The sequence below is a fragment of the Vigna unguiculata genome, chromosome 3, assembly GCF_004118075.2.
Source record: "Vigna unguiculata cultivar IT97K-499-35 chromosome 3, ASM411807v1, whole genome shotgun sequence".
NCBI classification, from domain to species: Eukaryota; Viridiplantae; Streptophyta; class Magnoliopsida; order Fabales; family Fabaceae; genus Vigna; species Vigna unguiculata.
In genome coordinates this window covers 24,521,136-24,533,731 of record NC_040281.1, presented here as the reverse complement: position 1 = coordinate 24,533,731, position 12,596 = coordinate 24,521,136, and the positions used below count along the sequence as shown (strand labels likewise).

The 12,596-nt window shown below is 32.8% G+C and overlaps 1 protein-coding gene across 1 annotated transcript; it reads left to right on the top strand.

The window, feature by feature from the left end:
• Positions 1 to 761: 761 nt before the first annotated feature.
• LOC114178745 (prostaglandin reductase-3) lies at positions 762 to 11,955 on the top strand. The gene is made up of 18 exons (XM_028064810.1): positions 762 to 920; positions 1,566 to 1,739; positions 2,124 to 2,305; positions 2,531 to 2,636; positions 3,405 to 3,481; positions 4,286 to 4,373; positions 6,634 to 6,820; positions 6,984 to 7,110; positions 7,723 to 7,803; positions 7,905 to 8,006; positions 8,166 to 8,261; positions 8,442 to 8,516; positions 8,884 to 9,003; positions 10,075 to 10,203; positions 10,651 to 10,728; positions 11,155 to 11,241; positions 11,390 to 11,476; positions 11,573 to 11,955. Exons 1-18 carry the CDS (start codon positions 866 to 868, stop codon positions 11,621 to 11,623), a joined length of 1,902 nt encoding a protein of 633 aa, XP_027920611.1. The 5' UTR covers positions 762 to 865; the 3' UTR covers positions 11,624 to 11,955.
• The last annotated feature ends 641 nt before the right edge of the window (positions 11,956 to 12,596 follow it).

The following is a 12,596-nucleotide window of genomic DNA, read 5'->3' as shown; positions in this document are numbered from 1 at the left end:
ACACACACACACACACACACACACACACACACACACACACACACACACACACACACACACACACACACACACACACACACACACACACACACCACACACACACACACACACACACACACACACACACACACACACACACACACACACACACACACACACACACACACACACACATATATATATATATATAATACATAAAACATGAAATATGCACAAAAAGCTCAACTTTTATATATAGAAGAATTAGAAGTCTTTTAGCAAAGTACGACCTCCATTCAAAAAAATAAAAATAAAAAACCAGGTATGGAAGCCTGACTTCTATAGGGTGAAAAAAAAACGATCAGTTTCAAATTCTTGTATGGAAAGACTTCTATTATTTAAAATCGTGCTTGATAGTGATTTATCCTTGGGTAAAATTTTTAAAGTGATAAAATTCTCGGTCATATCTACAACTACCATTTAAATACATTTCTTTATTTTATTATTTCTTACAAAGTCTACATATAATTTGTTTTATTGTAAATTTCTCCATAAATATTCTAGAAAAAAATAAATTTCTTCTTAAGGTAAATTAATTAATATAACATAAATATTATGTTTAGAAAATTTGAAATAAAAAATTTCTATAAATTAGTAAAGGTAGCTAATTAATTAACTCAAAAAAAAAAAAACCTTTTTCATTTTTCCATCTTTATTTATTTTTATAAAATGCTTTTCTAAACATCTCTGATATAATTGAACTGTTGACGTGTTTTTGACAAAATCTATTACCATATATAGTATCATATATCGTTTATTTGTATCACCAATCAATCTCGTAATTTTTGTGACAACCGACCGTACCTGCAGAAGAGTAACCATAGCAATGGAGATCAAACCTGGTTTGTCAGCACTAGTCACTGGTGGTGCCTCTGGAATCGGTAACTCCTTCTTCTCTTATGTTATTCATAATCTTATCTATCACTCTTCTCTTCCACTTCGAAATTATCGAATTCAAATATTAAAAAATAAGCTTTAGTTGACTTTAGGAACCGATTTAGCGAGCTTTGTTCGAAAATTTTGCCACTCCTGAATTTAATTAACACAAACTGTTAAATGTGTTGACGCTCTTTCGAATTTAGGATCTGATTCCTTCACTATGAGAGTTTGTTGCGTAAGCACAGCACTTCGTTCATTGGTGCCATTTCATAAAGAATCGGTAGTTGTTTAATTGGGAAGAGAAAACGTAGGAAACTACAGAGCGCAAGTTCAAACAGCCATATGAATTGAATTACTTACTCAATCCTGTTGTTCTGTCTTTATACGTAACAATTAGTTTGTTTAGATTTTTTTTTTTTTCATAAATACTATAATTTTTTTATGAATTAAAATTTATTTATCCACCATCTAAAATCAATTTTGAAAGAGGCTAGAACCATGTTAAGCTTTAAGAAAGATAGCAAGTCACGAGATTTTGATGCTTCTGCAACCAAAATGTACGCTCAATGAAGTTTAGTTTGTATAACGTGATTCACTTTTACCATTTTAGCGTGTGGTGTGATTCTGTGTTTCTGGTTTTTGTACAGGCAAGGGTCTTGCCTTAGCTCTTGCAGAGAAGGGTGTATTTATCACTATTGTGGATTTCTCTGAAGCAAATGGAAGACAAGTTGCAAGTCTCGTTGAGAAAATTAACACCAAGTTTCATTCGAAGTTGGAATTTCCCTCTGCAATGTTTGTGAAATGTGATGTGACTAATGCAAGTAAGTGGGTTATTTTCTATTAGCAAGCCATTCACCAGGCTTCTGCGTGCTGGAAGTTGGAATTCTCTTCTTATAGGCTCTTTTTAAGATGCTTATCAAATCTTCCTTTGTTCTTCAATGGAATTTAGTGTTTCCATTTGGTGTAGTGAAGTAACACCACTTAAACATGAAAATATGTAGTAGAGACTCGTATGACAGAAAGCATATGATAAAGTTTCATAACCTGTAAATGAATTCTGTGTTCAAAGTTCCAATTTCTAAGTTCCAACATTTATGAGGTGGCATCTACCTACGCACACATACACACATATAAATCATTAAAAGTATTTGCTGTTTAGATTATCTTTAGTACATAAATGTATATTAATTCATAATAACTTACAGGGGATTTAGCTGCTGCATTTCAAAAGCACTTCTCGACATATCGAGGTCTAGACATTTGTATTAACAGTGCGGGGATTGGTAATTATACACCATTCCGCAGTGATCAAACAGATGGCACTCGAACATGGAGGCACACTGTTAATGTGAATTTCACTGCTGTTATTGATTCCACTCGCCTTGCGGTAAGCTTGATAAGTGACCTGGTTTATCCAATATCCTTGGACTAATATTTGCTTTATGCTGTGAAAAGAAAGTTGTTTCACGATCTAAATGACAAATATTATAACTTGCTCTCGCATAATCACATTATAGTTCACATACTAGAGTTCACCATTTTTTGTTTAAATGAGAAAAAAGGGGCCAAACCCATTGTTTATTGTTGGAATTCATTACTTTCCTTTTAATAGATTCAAGCCATGGAAGCTGCCAAAAGACCTGGTGTGATTATCAACTTGGGTTCTGCTTCTGGTCTTTATCCAATGTTCTTTGACCCAATCTACAGTGGCTCTAAAGGTTTGTTATTTACCAGCTTTGATCAGGGTACACTCCTTGAAAACAAATTTAAAAAAATCAATTTGTGGCACAAAAGAACTTAAAGACCTATTCAATTCAACTTAAGTGAAGCTGTTAACAACATGAGCATTCATACTTGTGGATGACCATTTAGCTTAAAGTAGGGGTCAAGCAACAGCCAGTGTTACCTTAGTCTATATTTTAGATCTGCTATTGTGGAGAATCAATTCTGAGATATTTGAGAGAAAACTGAGGAACTATTATTGAATGTATATAGAGAGTTATACGAGATTACCTAACTAGCTAGACGAACTGTGAAGATTATATCTTGAATTGTGATATCTGTTTACAGCTATCAGCGGTAGTGACTTGACTAGGCATTGTTATCTGATACCCTAAAACTGAGCTATTCATAGAGCGGCTAAACACAAGTTTTTATATACATCGACCACTTATTAAGTATGAGGTTTGCTGTTATCCAAATCATGAAATTTTGTGATTATCTTCTGATCCTCTGAGTTGCACCTCCTTCTGCCCCGCAAATAAAACTTCTTATATGTCCCAAAAATACAAAACGGAAACAGTTACTGATAGTGACATCTCTTTGTTGTGGCTTAACATATATTTAAAAAACTTCAAATAAAGATAAAAACATATAATATAGCTTTTCAATGAGATTTAAATAATGGTTTCAAATCTCCATCTATAGAATTTATGTAAACTAAGTTACTATATTGCTTCCTAAAATGTTAAAATATACTTCTGCAGGTGGTGTTGTTATGTTTTCTAGAGCACTTCGTCTATACAAACGTCAAGGAATTCGAGTCAATGTGCTTTGCCCTGAGGTAAGATTGACTTTGAAGAATGGGCGTTCTTGGTTATATTATAATTCTTCAATCTATGAAAATTCTTAGAAAGTGGATTTTAAGACTAACTTAATCTTACAAAATTGGCTTGTAAGATGAGGTTTGTATCTACCTATATATTATAAATTGACCTTATTTTTAGTTAATATGTAATCTTCAACATACCTTGTGTCGACGATTAGACATTTTGAGCACAAAATTAGATATTTGTGAGTGATTCGAGATTGACACACTAATATATGGCATGATAGGTGTAATAAACCTTACTAGGATAAACTTTAGTACCATCTTAGAAAGTTGACCTTAAGGGTAACTCAATTTAAAAAAAGTGAGATTTACTCTTACTTATATTATAATTTGACTATATCTCTAATTAATGTGAGAAATATTAGATACTTTATTGAAATTCACTAGAATTTTTTTGAAAACAATCCCTTGTGAGATGGAGAATAGAGTAGTACTCCTCGGTATTGGTTTTGTTAAATCATTAATGTGGTTCGTTAATTTTTGTTTCTGGACCGTAGTATTCAAAAGCTATTTTGGGTCCCAAGTCTCAAGTCCCAACTAATTCGAGCCGAGTTACGAGGACTTACTTAGGGGAAGTAAAGGTTCCCAACAGTTGTTTTTTCTTTTCTTCTGTTCAAGACTCTCAAACTTGAAATCTTGGTTCGAACTAGGACCATTGCCTTTCAGACCAACGTGTGTTAAATGTGTTTTGATTTTCAGAACCAAATTTATTGTAACTCTGTTAAAATGAGCTATAATGTTGAAAGTTTGGTGCAGTTTGTTGAAACTGACATGGGATTAAAGATAGATCCCAAATTCATCAACTTGATGGGGGGCTTTGTACCTATGGAAATGGTGGTGAAAGGTAAGTCTATAAATTTCATTGTTCTCTCATGTGGCTTGAACAAAAGGGAGTGGGCGCATTGTTACTTAACTTCGTAGCTTTCTAAATCACAAATTTGTAACTGCTGCATTGCATGCACACCTCTTTAAATAATTTAACATGCTTAAGTGCATCACTTCTATTAAACATATCTAGAAATGATCTCACACCATTATTATTGTATCTAAGTATTTTATAAGTATTTTGGACAGTATTTTGAGAGTAAATTCTGCATTGTGTTAAACTTTTTTATTCCTAACTTGTTCTTTTAACTGAATAATAATGACCCTAGCACTAATATGACTAGGGTTTAGTGCTTTGTATTTTTTATCATATCAATATATAAAGACAATATTATTCCAAGTCTCTGTTTCTCTTTTCTTCTTTCTCTACTTAAAATCCTATCTTTAAAACATATCATCAAAACAATGCCATTTTTTGTGACTAGAGCCGTCCCTATCCACGTTATCAATGTCTGTGTGTTTAGATTGACCAGTACTGGAATTTGCACCATCCTCAGAGTCTCCTTGTGCCAGAACACTATCTCAAGCTCCTAGCAAATTTTCAGCTTCTGTAGATAAATCAGGGCACATTCAACTATGTTTCTGGCTATTCTTTCTTCCATTTGACATGCTGTCTTTTCTTCTTTCTAGATTTGGCCACACATTGTCCAACCAGTTACCAGAATTTGTTCAGCCAACCTTTCTAAAGTGCATTCTACCCTTCAGGCTTCATTTGTCCTGATTAATGATCAAATAGGATGTGTTCTCTCTCTTCAAAGTATTGATGTGTCATTGTGTTTGTGGTATATACATATGGTCTGTTGTTGAAGCTCCAACACAATATTCAGTACAATTATTTAAAAAATATATGATACGATATGTATAAGATATATATTTAGAAATGTATACAAATTCATAAAACACAACAAATATATAATTTCTATTCTATAAATCATGATCATTATAAATTACTTTCTATTATTTATGTTAGATATATTTTATATGCATCTTTATGTAATGTTATGCTACACTATATTATATGTAACACACACACAAGGGGAATCATAGACATGACTCTTCACCATGTTAATTTATGATAATTTACGGAAATTGTTCAATTTGTTTTTTAATTTGTGCACAGGGATCTGTTTTTAAAATTATTATGAGATTGGTTAAAGTCGTAAGTGAGATGATGACTTCAGGACACTTGTCAGGAAGAAGTCGTCACGTCATTGGTGTGACGACTTCTACTTTTCTTTTTTAGATAAGTTTTAACAACATTGACAACTTTAGTTTTTTTTTATATGATTGATATGAAGTCGTATTAGGAGCACGACTTTAGATTTTTTTTAATGTGAAGTCGTGAGAGACATGGAAACTTCAGTTTTGATTTTTTTTCATTGTAAACTTTTTTTTTTAATTTGTCTTTATTATTTATTTAAACGTATTATTAATTTTTTAAAGTAAAGTAATATATAATTTTTATTCTGTTATAATTTAATGATTTATTTTTTAGCTTTTTTATTTAACTAATTTAATTAATTGAATACATGACAAAATAATAAAGCACAGAACAAGTTGTAATTATATTAGTAGTACTTGAAGAAATTAAAAATAATGAAAATAAAATAACCTAAATGAAATACATTATCCCATTATAATATAAATATTATAGTAGTTCCATTATTCACCAATGCAAAGTTTTGTTTGGAAATTGTGTCTTAGTTCGATTTCCGGCTATCCCTCTTTGCATCTTTTTTCGGTTGTTAAACTTTTATGGCCACCTGTTATTGGACAATTATCAGCCTACACACAAATGTCTAGTTTATCAAACTTTCTATTCAATATATCTAATCTTTGACATGAGGCTGTGTTAACATTGACCAGTGATATACTAATAGAGTGTAATTTAGTGAGATGGGGAAGTGCAAATATCACCTCATAAGTTGGTTTTTAGGATTGAATTAGGCTTAATTCCAAATTATTGTAATCTATTTCCTCGTTTGATTAGGTTTTAAGTTTCTTGTAAAAATATTATTTGGGTTTAGTGCTACATATTTTGTATCTATCTATAATTCTATTTTGTTTGAAAATTGTACCGTTAATAATTTTTGGTCGATATTTCATGCATGTTATGAGATTGTCAATTGAGTCGATAACATTGATAGTCATTGTTTCTTATGTACACATGAATTTTAATATGAAAGCATTTTAATATGAAAGCATTTTAACCTCTCAAGGTGCTTTTGAGCTCATTACCGATGAAAGTAAAGCTGGTCATTGCCTATGGATTACAAATCGTCGGGGTCTGGAATACTGGCCCACACCATCTGAAGAAGCAAAGTACATAGTACGTTCCTCTCGTTTCAAGAGAAGATCCGATTATAAAGCTCCATCAATTAAACTTCCTGAGAGTTTTGAGAAAATGTATGTATTTGCACTCTGTCTCTCTTGTTAAAATATACTGCGTCCGGAGGATGTTTATTTTCTATTTCAATAGTGCTAGAAAGGGTATATCTTTTAATTGACGGATCTGATGACTATTTCTTCCCACAATTTAATTAATTGAAAGATGCTTTATTGCTTGCAGAGTTGTCCACACCTTGTCTCATAACTTTCGCAATGCAACAAGCATTGTGAGAACACCACTGAAATTACCTATCAAACCGAAGCATGTTCTTGTTAAGATTATTTATGCCGGTGTGAATGCTAGTGATGTAAGTTCAGATATCTTTATAAGAGGACTTGTGTACGCATATTGTTTAGTTTTCTTTTTTCTTTCTTTCTCAATTGTCTCTCTTAAGAGACATGTCCGTGCCCCAACTTGCTGAAGAACAGCCTCGATTTTTGAAAAAGATACAACCTTCACTGTAGAACTTGTCAACTGAAGAATTATACATTAGCTCAACACATGCACGCACGTTCAAGTCAGAAACTGCACGGCTTACCATAAAATACACACTAATCTAATAAACTCACGACTTTTCTGTACATCTAGGATAAAACAAGGCACTGTTATTTATTGTTGAAGTATGTTACAACTCTTCAAGTATGTTAAAACATCATTAATTTATCATGTTTGTGGTGTGTGTTCGTGGATAACATGTGGAGTCTCATGATATCAGGTCCTCAGTTTTTAATCTATACTTGTTTGATGTCAATGACTTAGAAAAATGCAAAGTATCTATATTGAGTAATGTTAGTTTTTTTTTTTTTTTTTTATAAAGCTTCTTCGTGCTACACTGTTTTTCAAGTGTTATAACCTTTAATTATCTATAACATATATTTTAATATATAATCTATAATTCTAACAAGTGTGAACAATGTAGGTAAATTTTAGCTCAGGCCGCTATTTTGATGGAAACAACAATGATACTGCTTCTCGTCTTCCATTTGATGCAGGGTTTGAGGTATAGAAATATCCTCATGTTGTTGATATCAAGATATGTAGTATAACAATTGATGCAGTGGACTGCTACTTATATGTGTAAATTTTTTTGTTATATTTTAGGCTGTAGGAATAATTGCAGCAGTTGGGGACTCTGTCACTGACTTGAAAATTGGTATGCCTTGTGCATTCATGACTTTTGGAGGCTATGCTGAATTCATAATGGTGGGCAATGCTTAACATAACGTTAATATTTTTTATATTAATTGGATAACCATTGGAGTTTCCATGCACTACGTATTTATTGAATCACAAGAGACGGTGATACTGAGGTGATTCTTATGACAATGTAAGTTATTGATGATGTCTTGTTACTTTGATTAGATTCCTTCAAAACATGCCCTTCCGGTGCCTAGACCAGATCCTGAAGTTGTGGCCATGCTTACATCAGGGTTAACAGCCTCAATTGCTCTAGAAAAGGTTAACTAATATAAGATTTTCTCCTTCTGTTCAGAGGCATCCTTGTTTCTTCTCTGTTCATCTTTCATATCAATGTACTCAAGTTCTTTTATTATTTACTTTATTTGAATCTTATATTTGGTTTCAGTGTATTTTCAATTGGCTTGTTCTGACCCTAGTTTCTTTTTGTACATTGAAAAGGCAGGACAGATGGAATCTGGAAAAGTGGTCCTTGTAACTGCCGCGGCTGGAGGAACTGGGCAATTTGCTGTTCAGGTACTTCATAAATCCCGTGCCATTTTCTCAACCATATGCATTTGTGCATATGTTTTCAGAAACTATTTGTTCCAACAAATTGAAAGTTTGTTGATACTCTGTAGTTGTAGTAGGCCAAAGCTGGACAAACAGATTAATGTTTTGCAAAAACTTCTGCGGATTTTGTATCTTTCAGTCTGTGTTTCACACTCGTTTTATATTGGTATACATTTATCAAGGATACATTATTTTATTCTTTCTTTTTTCCAAGCATTTGCGTATGTAGCTTGGTAGCTGCTTTAATATAGATTTTGTAGTCTAAACTTCTATATAATTTCTCTGCATGAAAATTTCTTTGCCTGACCTCTAAATTTGGATTATTGTGCAGGTGGCAAAATTAGCAGGAAATAAGGTTGTTGCAACTTGTGGAAGTGGGGCAAAGGCCAAGCTTCTGAAGGAGTTGGGAGTTGACAGAGTCATAGACTATCGTAATGAAGATATAAAATCTGTATGTTTTAAATGCTCTGATTCTTTTGAGAGTTCTGCTAACCATAACTACTTTTGTTGTGATTCTTATTAAAATGGACAAGTTAAAATATTATCTTTTGTAATCTAATTAACCATTCAGATGGTTCTCTGATCGTTGGCTCCTTAAGAGATGCATGCATGTATATAGTTAGACCCTAAAAATGAGCATTCGTTGAAATCAACACAATTACATTATGACAAACGTTTTCTGGTCCTTTATGCATGTAACTAATTGAAATATCCAACAAGATGTTGTTTAGTTTCTTACAAATGATTCTAATTCTATTCTTTTATGGGGACTGCTTATATTATCTCTTCTATTTTATTTAATGAAATTTTTCACCCACTTCCCAGAATATCCCTGATACTATTGACTATCCAGTATTGATACACCTCAAATTCTGTTCCTTCTTTTATAGTCCTTTTATGTCATACAAGTCCAATTTCGTATGGAAAAACGCATCAAGGCAGTAAAGCTAACATCAAGGGAGTAAAGCCCATGTATGATGGCATATACGTGAATAACAACCCAATGAGCCTAAAATATGAAAAGAAAATCTTTGAACTCCAGAAGAAATTATTTATCTTATTCTAGTGAAAGAAAAGTTGAAATATGAAATAAACCTCTGTAGGAAGAAATATCTCAATATCTCTGTTGAGCAATTTGCATCATTGAATATCTATCAACATTCTTTACACAAATGTGCTCTATCAAATAGGCAAACCTTACAATATTATCTAATTACATTTGCTAATAGAAGTTGTGCAACTTGCTGGACATGGCCTAACGGGTTCTAATTGCTAAAGAACAATGATCAATAACTGAATGGACTGGACTGCGATGGAGAAGACGATCCTTTACATACTGACGGCCAATTAAGCACCATAAATTAAATATTTAATGAATCATCACTGTTCAAATCAGGACCACAATTTAAGTGCAAATGGGCATCTTTATTTTGTTGATTCTATTGCGCCTCTAGTTTTTATTGAAGTAAATTACGTAAACTGCTTCCAATGAACATGTTAAAATTTTCACTTAATTTTGCAGGTTCTGAGGGAAGAGTTCCCCAAAGGTATTGACATCATCTATGAGTCTGTTGGCGGTGACATGTTAAACTTGTGCTTGAATGCTTTGGCAGTTCACGGACGACTCATTATTATTGGCATGATTTCTCAGGTTTTTCTTTTTTCGTATCATGCCACAATTTTTATCCTTTACAGCACTCCTGAAAATTTCACTGCGACTATAACAAACTTCAAAACTTCAAAACCTTGGATTTTATCCTCATCAAGTATAGTGAAAATTAGATTTTAACCTTTTCTTATCAAAGTCACAAATTAAAAGGAACATGAAATTCTATAACCCGTCTGAGATGTCTGGAATGAAATTTAGATGTTAGCTTGGCTATATTACTTGTAATATCGAATTCTTTTTACTTTTAGTCTGCTTGTCCCATTTATCTGTTGAAGACTGTTGGAAGAATGTATGAAGCTATTACCCTGTTTTAGTCCCTCGATAGTAGTGGTGCTTAATTATAGATTGCAGTAAGTTGTTTCTGACCTCTTAAGAAATGTATTGTTAATGAACAATATTGATTTCGTTTGTTATGTGCATTCATTCCAGTATCAAGGAGAAAAGGGTTGGACACCATCAAAATACCCTGGCCTATGTGAGAAGCTCTTAGCAAAGAGCCAAACTGTGGTATGTAGCAATATAGGCTGCCCTTTTTTTTTTGCTGATTTCTAATTCCATTGTTAATCAGTGCTGTAAATTTCGCAGCTTTATTATCCATCTCATTCTGGAGTGGAACAATTTCTTGGTAGAAAAGTTGAACCTTTAAATCTGAATCCTTCATAGCACGAAGTAATGAGATGTTAAAAGGACAATTAATTGTTCCCATAACTATATCTTGATACCCCAATAAATTTATACAAACAGTTTCCCATACACTGTTTGAATTTTTAACCAAAATATTTAAAATTTTGTACAAGTGGTATGGCCAACTCATATTCACTTGTTTAATTGTTCTAAAGTGAACGCTTTTCGTTCCAAAACTTACAAGCTCGCATGCAAAGTTCCATTTTATTTTTGTGATTTACTTATTCATACGTCATTCAAAATTTTCAGTCTGGCTTTTTCCTGGTGCAATATGGTCACTTGTGGCAAGAACATCTTGACAAGCTATTTGATCTTCACTCTACGGGAAAGCTAAAGGTTATTCATACACATTCCATCCATATCAATGATCAATAAAATTCTCGTTATTAACGGGATATTTATATGAATGTGCTAATAACTATACTGAGCAGTTTCCATGCTTTCAACGTTTCTATTCCTTAATCTCTCTCGTTTCTTCATACAGATTGCTATTGATCCAAAGAGATTCATAGGTCTGCATTCTGTTACTGACGCTGTTGAGTATCTCCATTCGGGCAAAAGTGTCGGGAAGGTATTTACATAACAAATACATTGCTATTTTTTATTTTTTTTGTTTAGTTGTTTAGTGACTATTCTGGAACAAAATTTAATAATATAATTTCTCTAGGTTGTTGTCTCCGTGGACCCAAACTTCCTTCCGCTAGAGGCCAAATTGTGAATCCTCATCCCATGTCAAATGACCTCACAGATTAAGTTCTATCACTTTCAAAGTAGAAAAGGATAAGCTAAACTTGAAGCTCTTGTACAATTATTGTTGTCGAATGTTTCTGAAATTAGTTACATCAGCTCAATACCAGAGCTGAAATATTCGCAATCATTTTTCTCTTTTTTTATTACTTGTGTGACCGAGTTTCAAAATCGGTAAGAATATAATAGAACATCTTTCACACGAACTCGGTGAAAACTGGCCCATCTTGACCTGTTTTGCTTTGTTGTTACTTCTGAAGTTGAAACTGTTCAATCAAATAACTGCTGCTAGTTCCGCACTAATGTTTAAATTTCCTTTAAACCTGCCGCAAGTTATTCTCACATCACTTAATTTGGCTCTAGAAGTTTAAACTTCCCTTAAACCTGCCCTCAAATTCTTCTTCTACAAAAAAAAAAAATTTGCGATTCTTGGAAATTAAGTTGTCACTTCAAAAAAGTTGTGAATCTGATTTGACCCCTCGGAGATTAGAAGCGTAACGTAAACGATCAAACAGACAAAAGTTACAAACTAACCACCTAAGTCCTCAATCTTGTAAAAAAGTATAGTGTTACGAGCTTTCATAATTGCCTTAGGTTTTTAAGTCATTTCCTCAGCTATATGCTATCAATAAATAATATACGCAAAACCACCTTAATCAATCCTAATTTCGTGAAAAAACCAATGCATAACCAATAATAAGTCTAGTTATCATGAATTTTAATCTAGTCTTAATATATCTTCATACAACACTGCTTTACTTTTACGAGAGCTTCTTCCATGCCACTTAATCATACCATTATCGTCTTTAGAAGGGTCCCTTAAAACACTTCCTTTTTAAGTCCTTCTCCATTTATAAAACAATGACAATAACTAAGTGCCAAACAATTTGATGTAGTTAAGGTAAAAATATGATGTCAAAGAAGAAGGTGAATTGACACGAAGA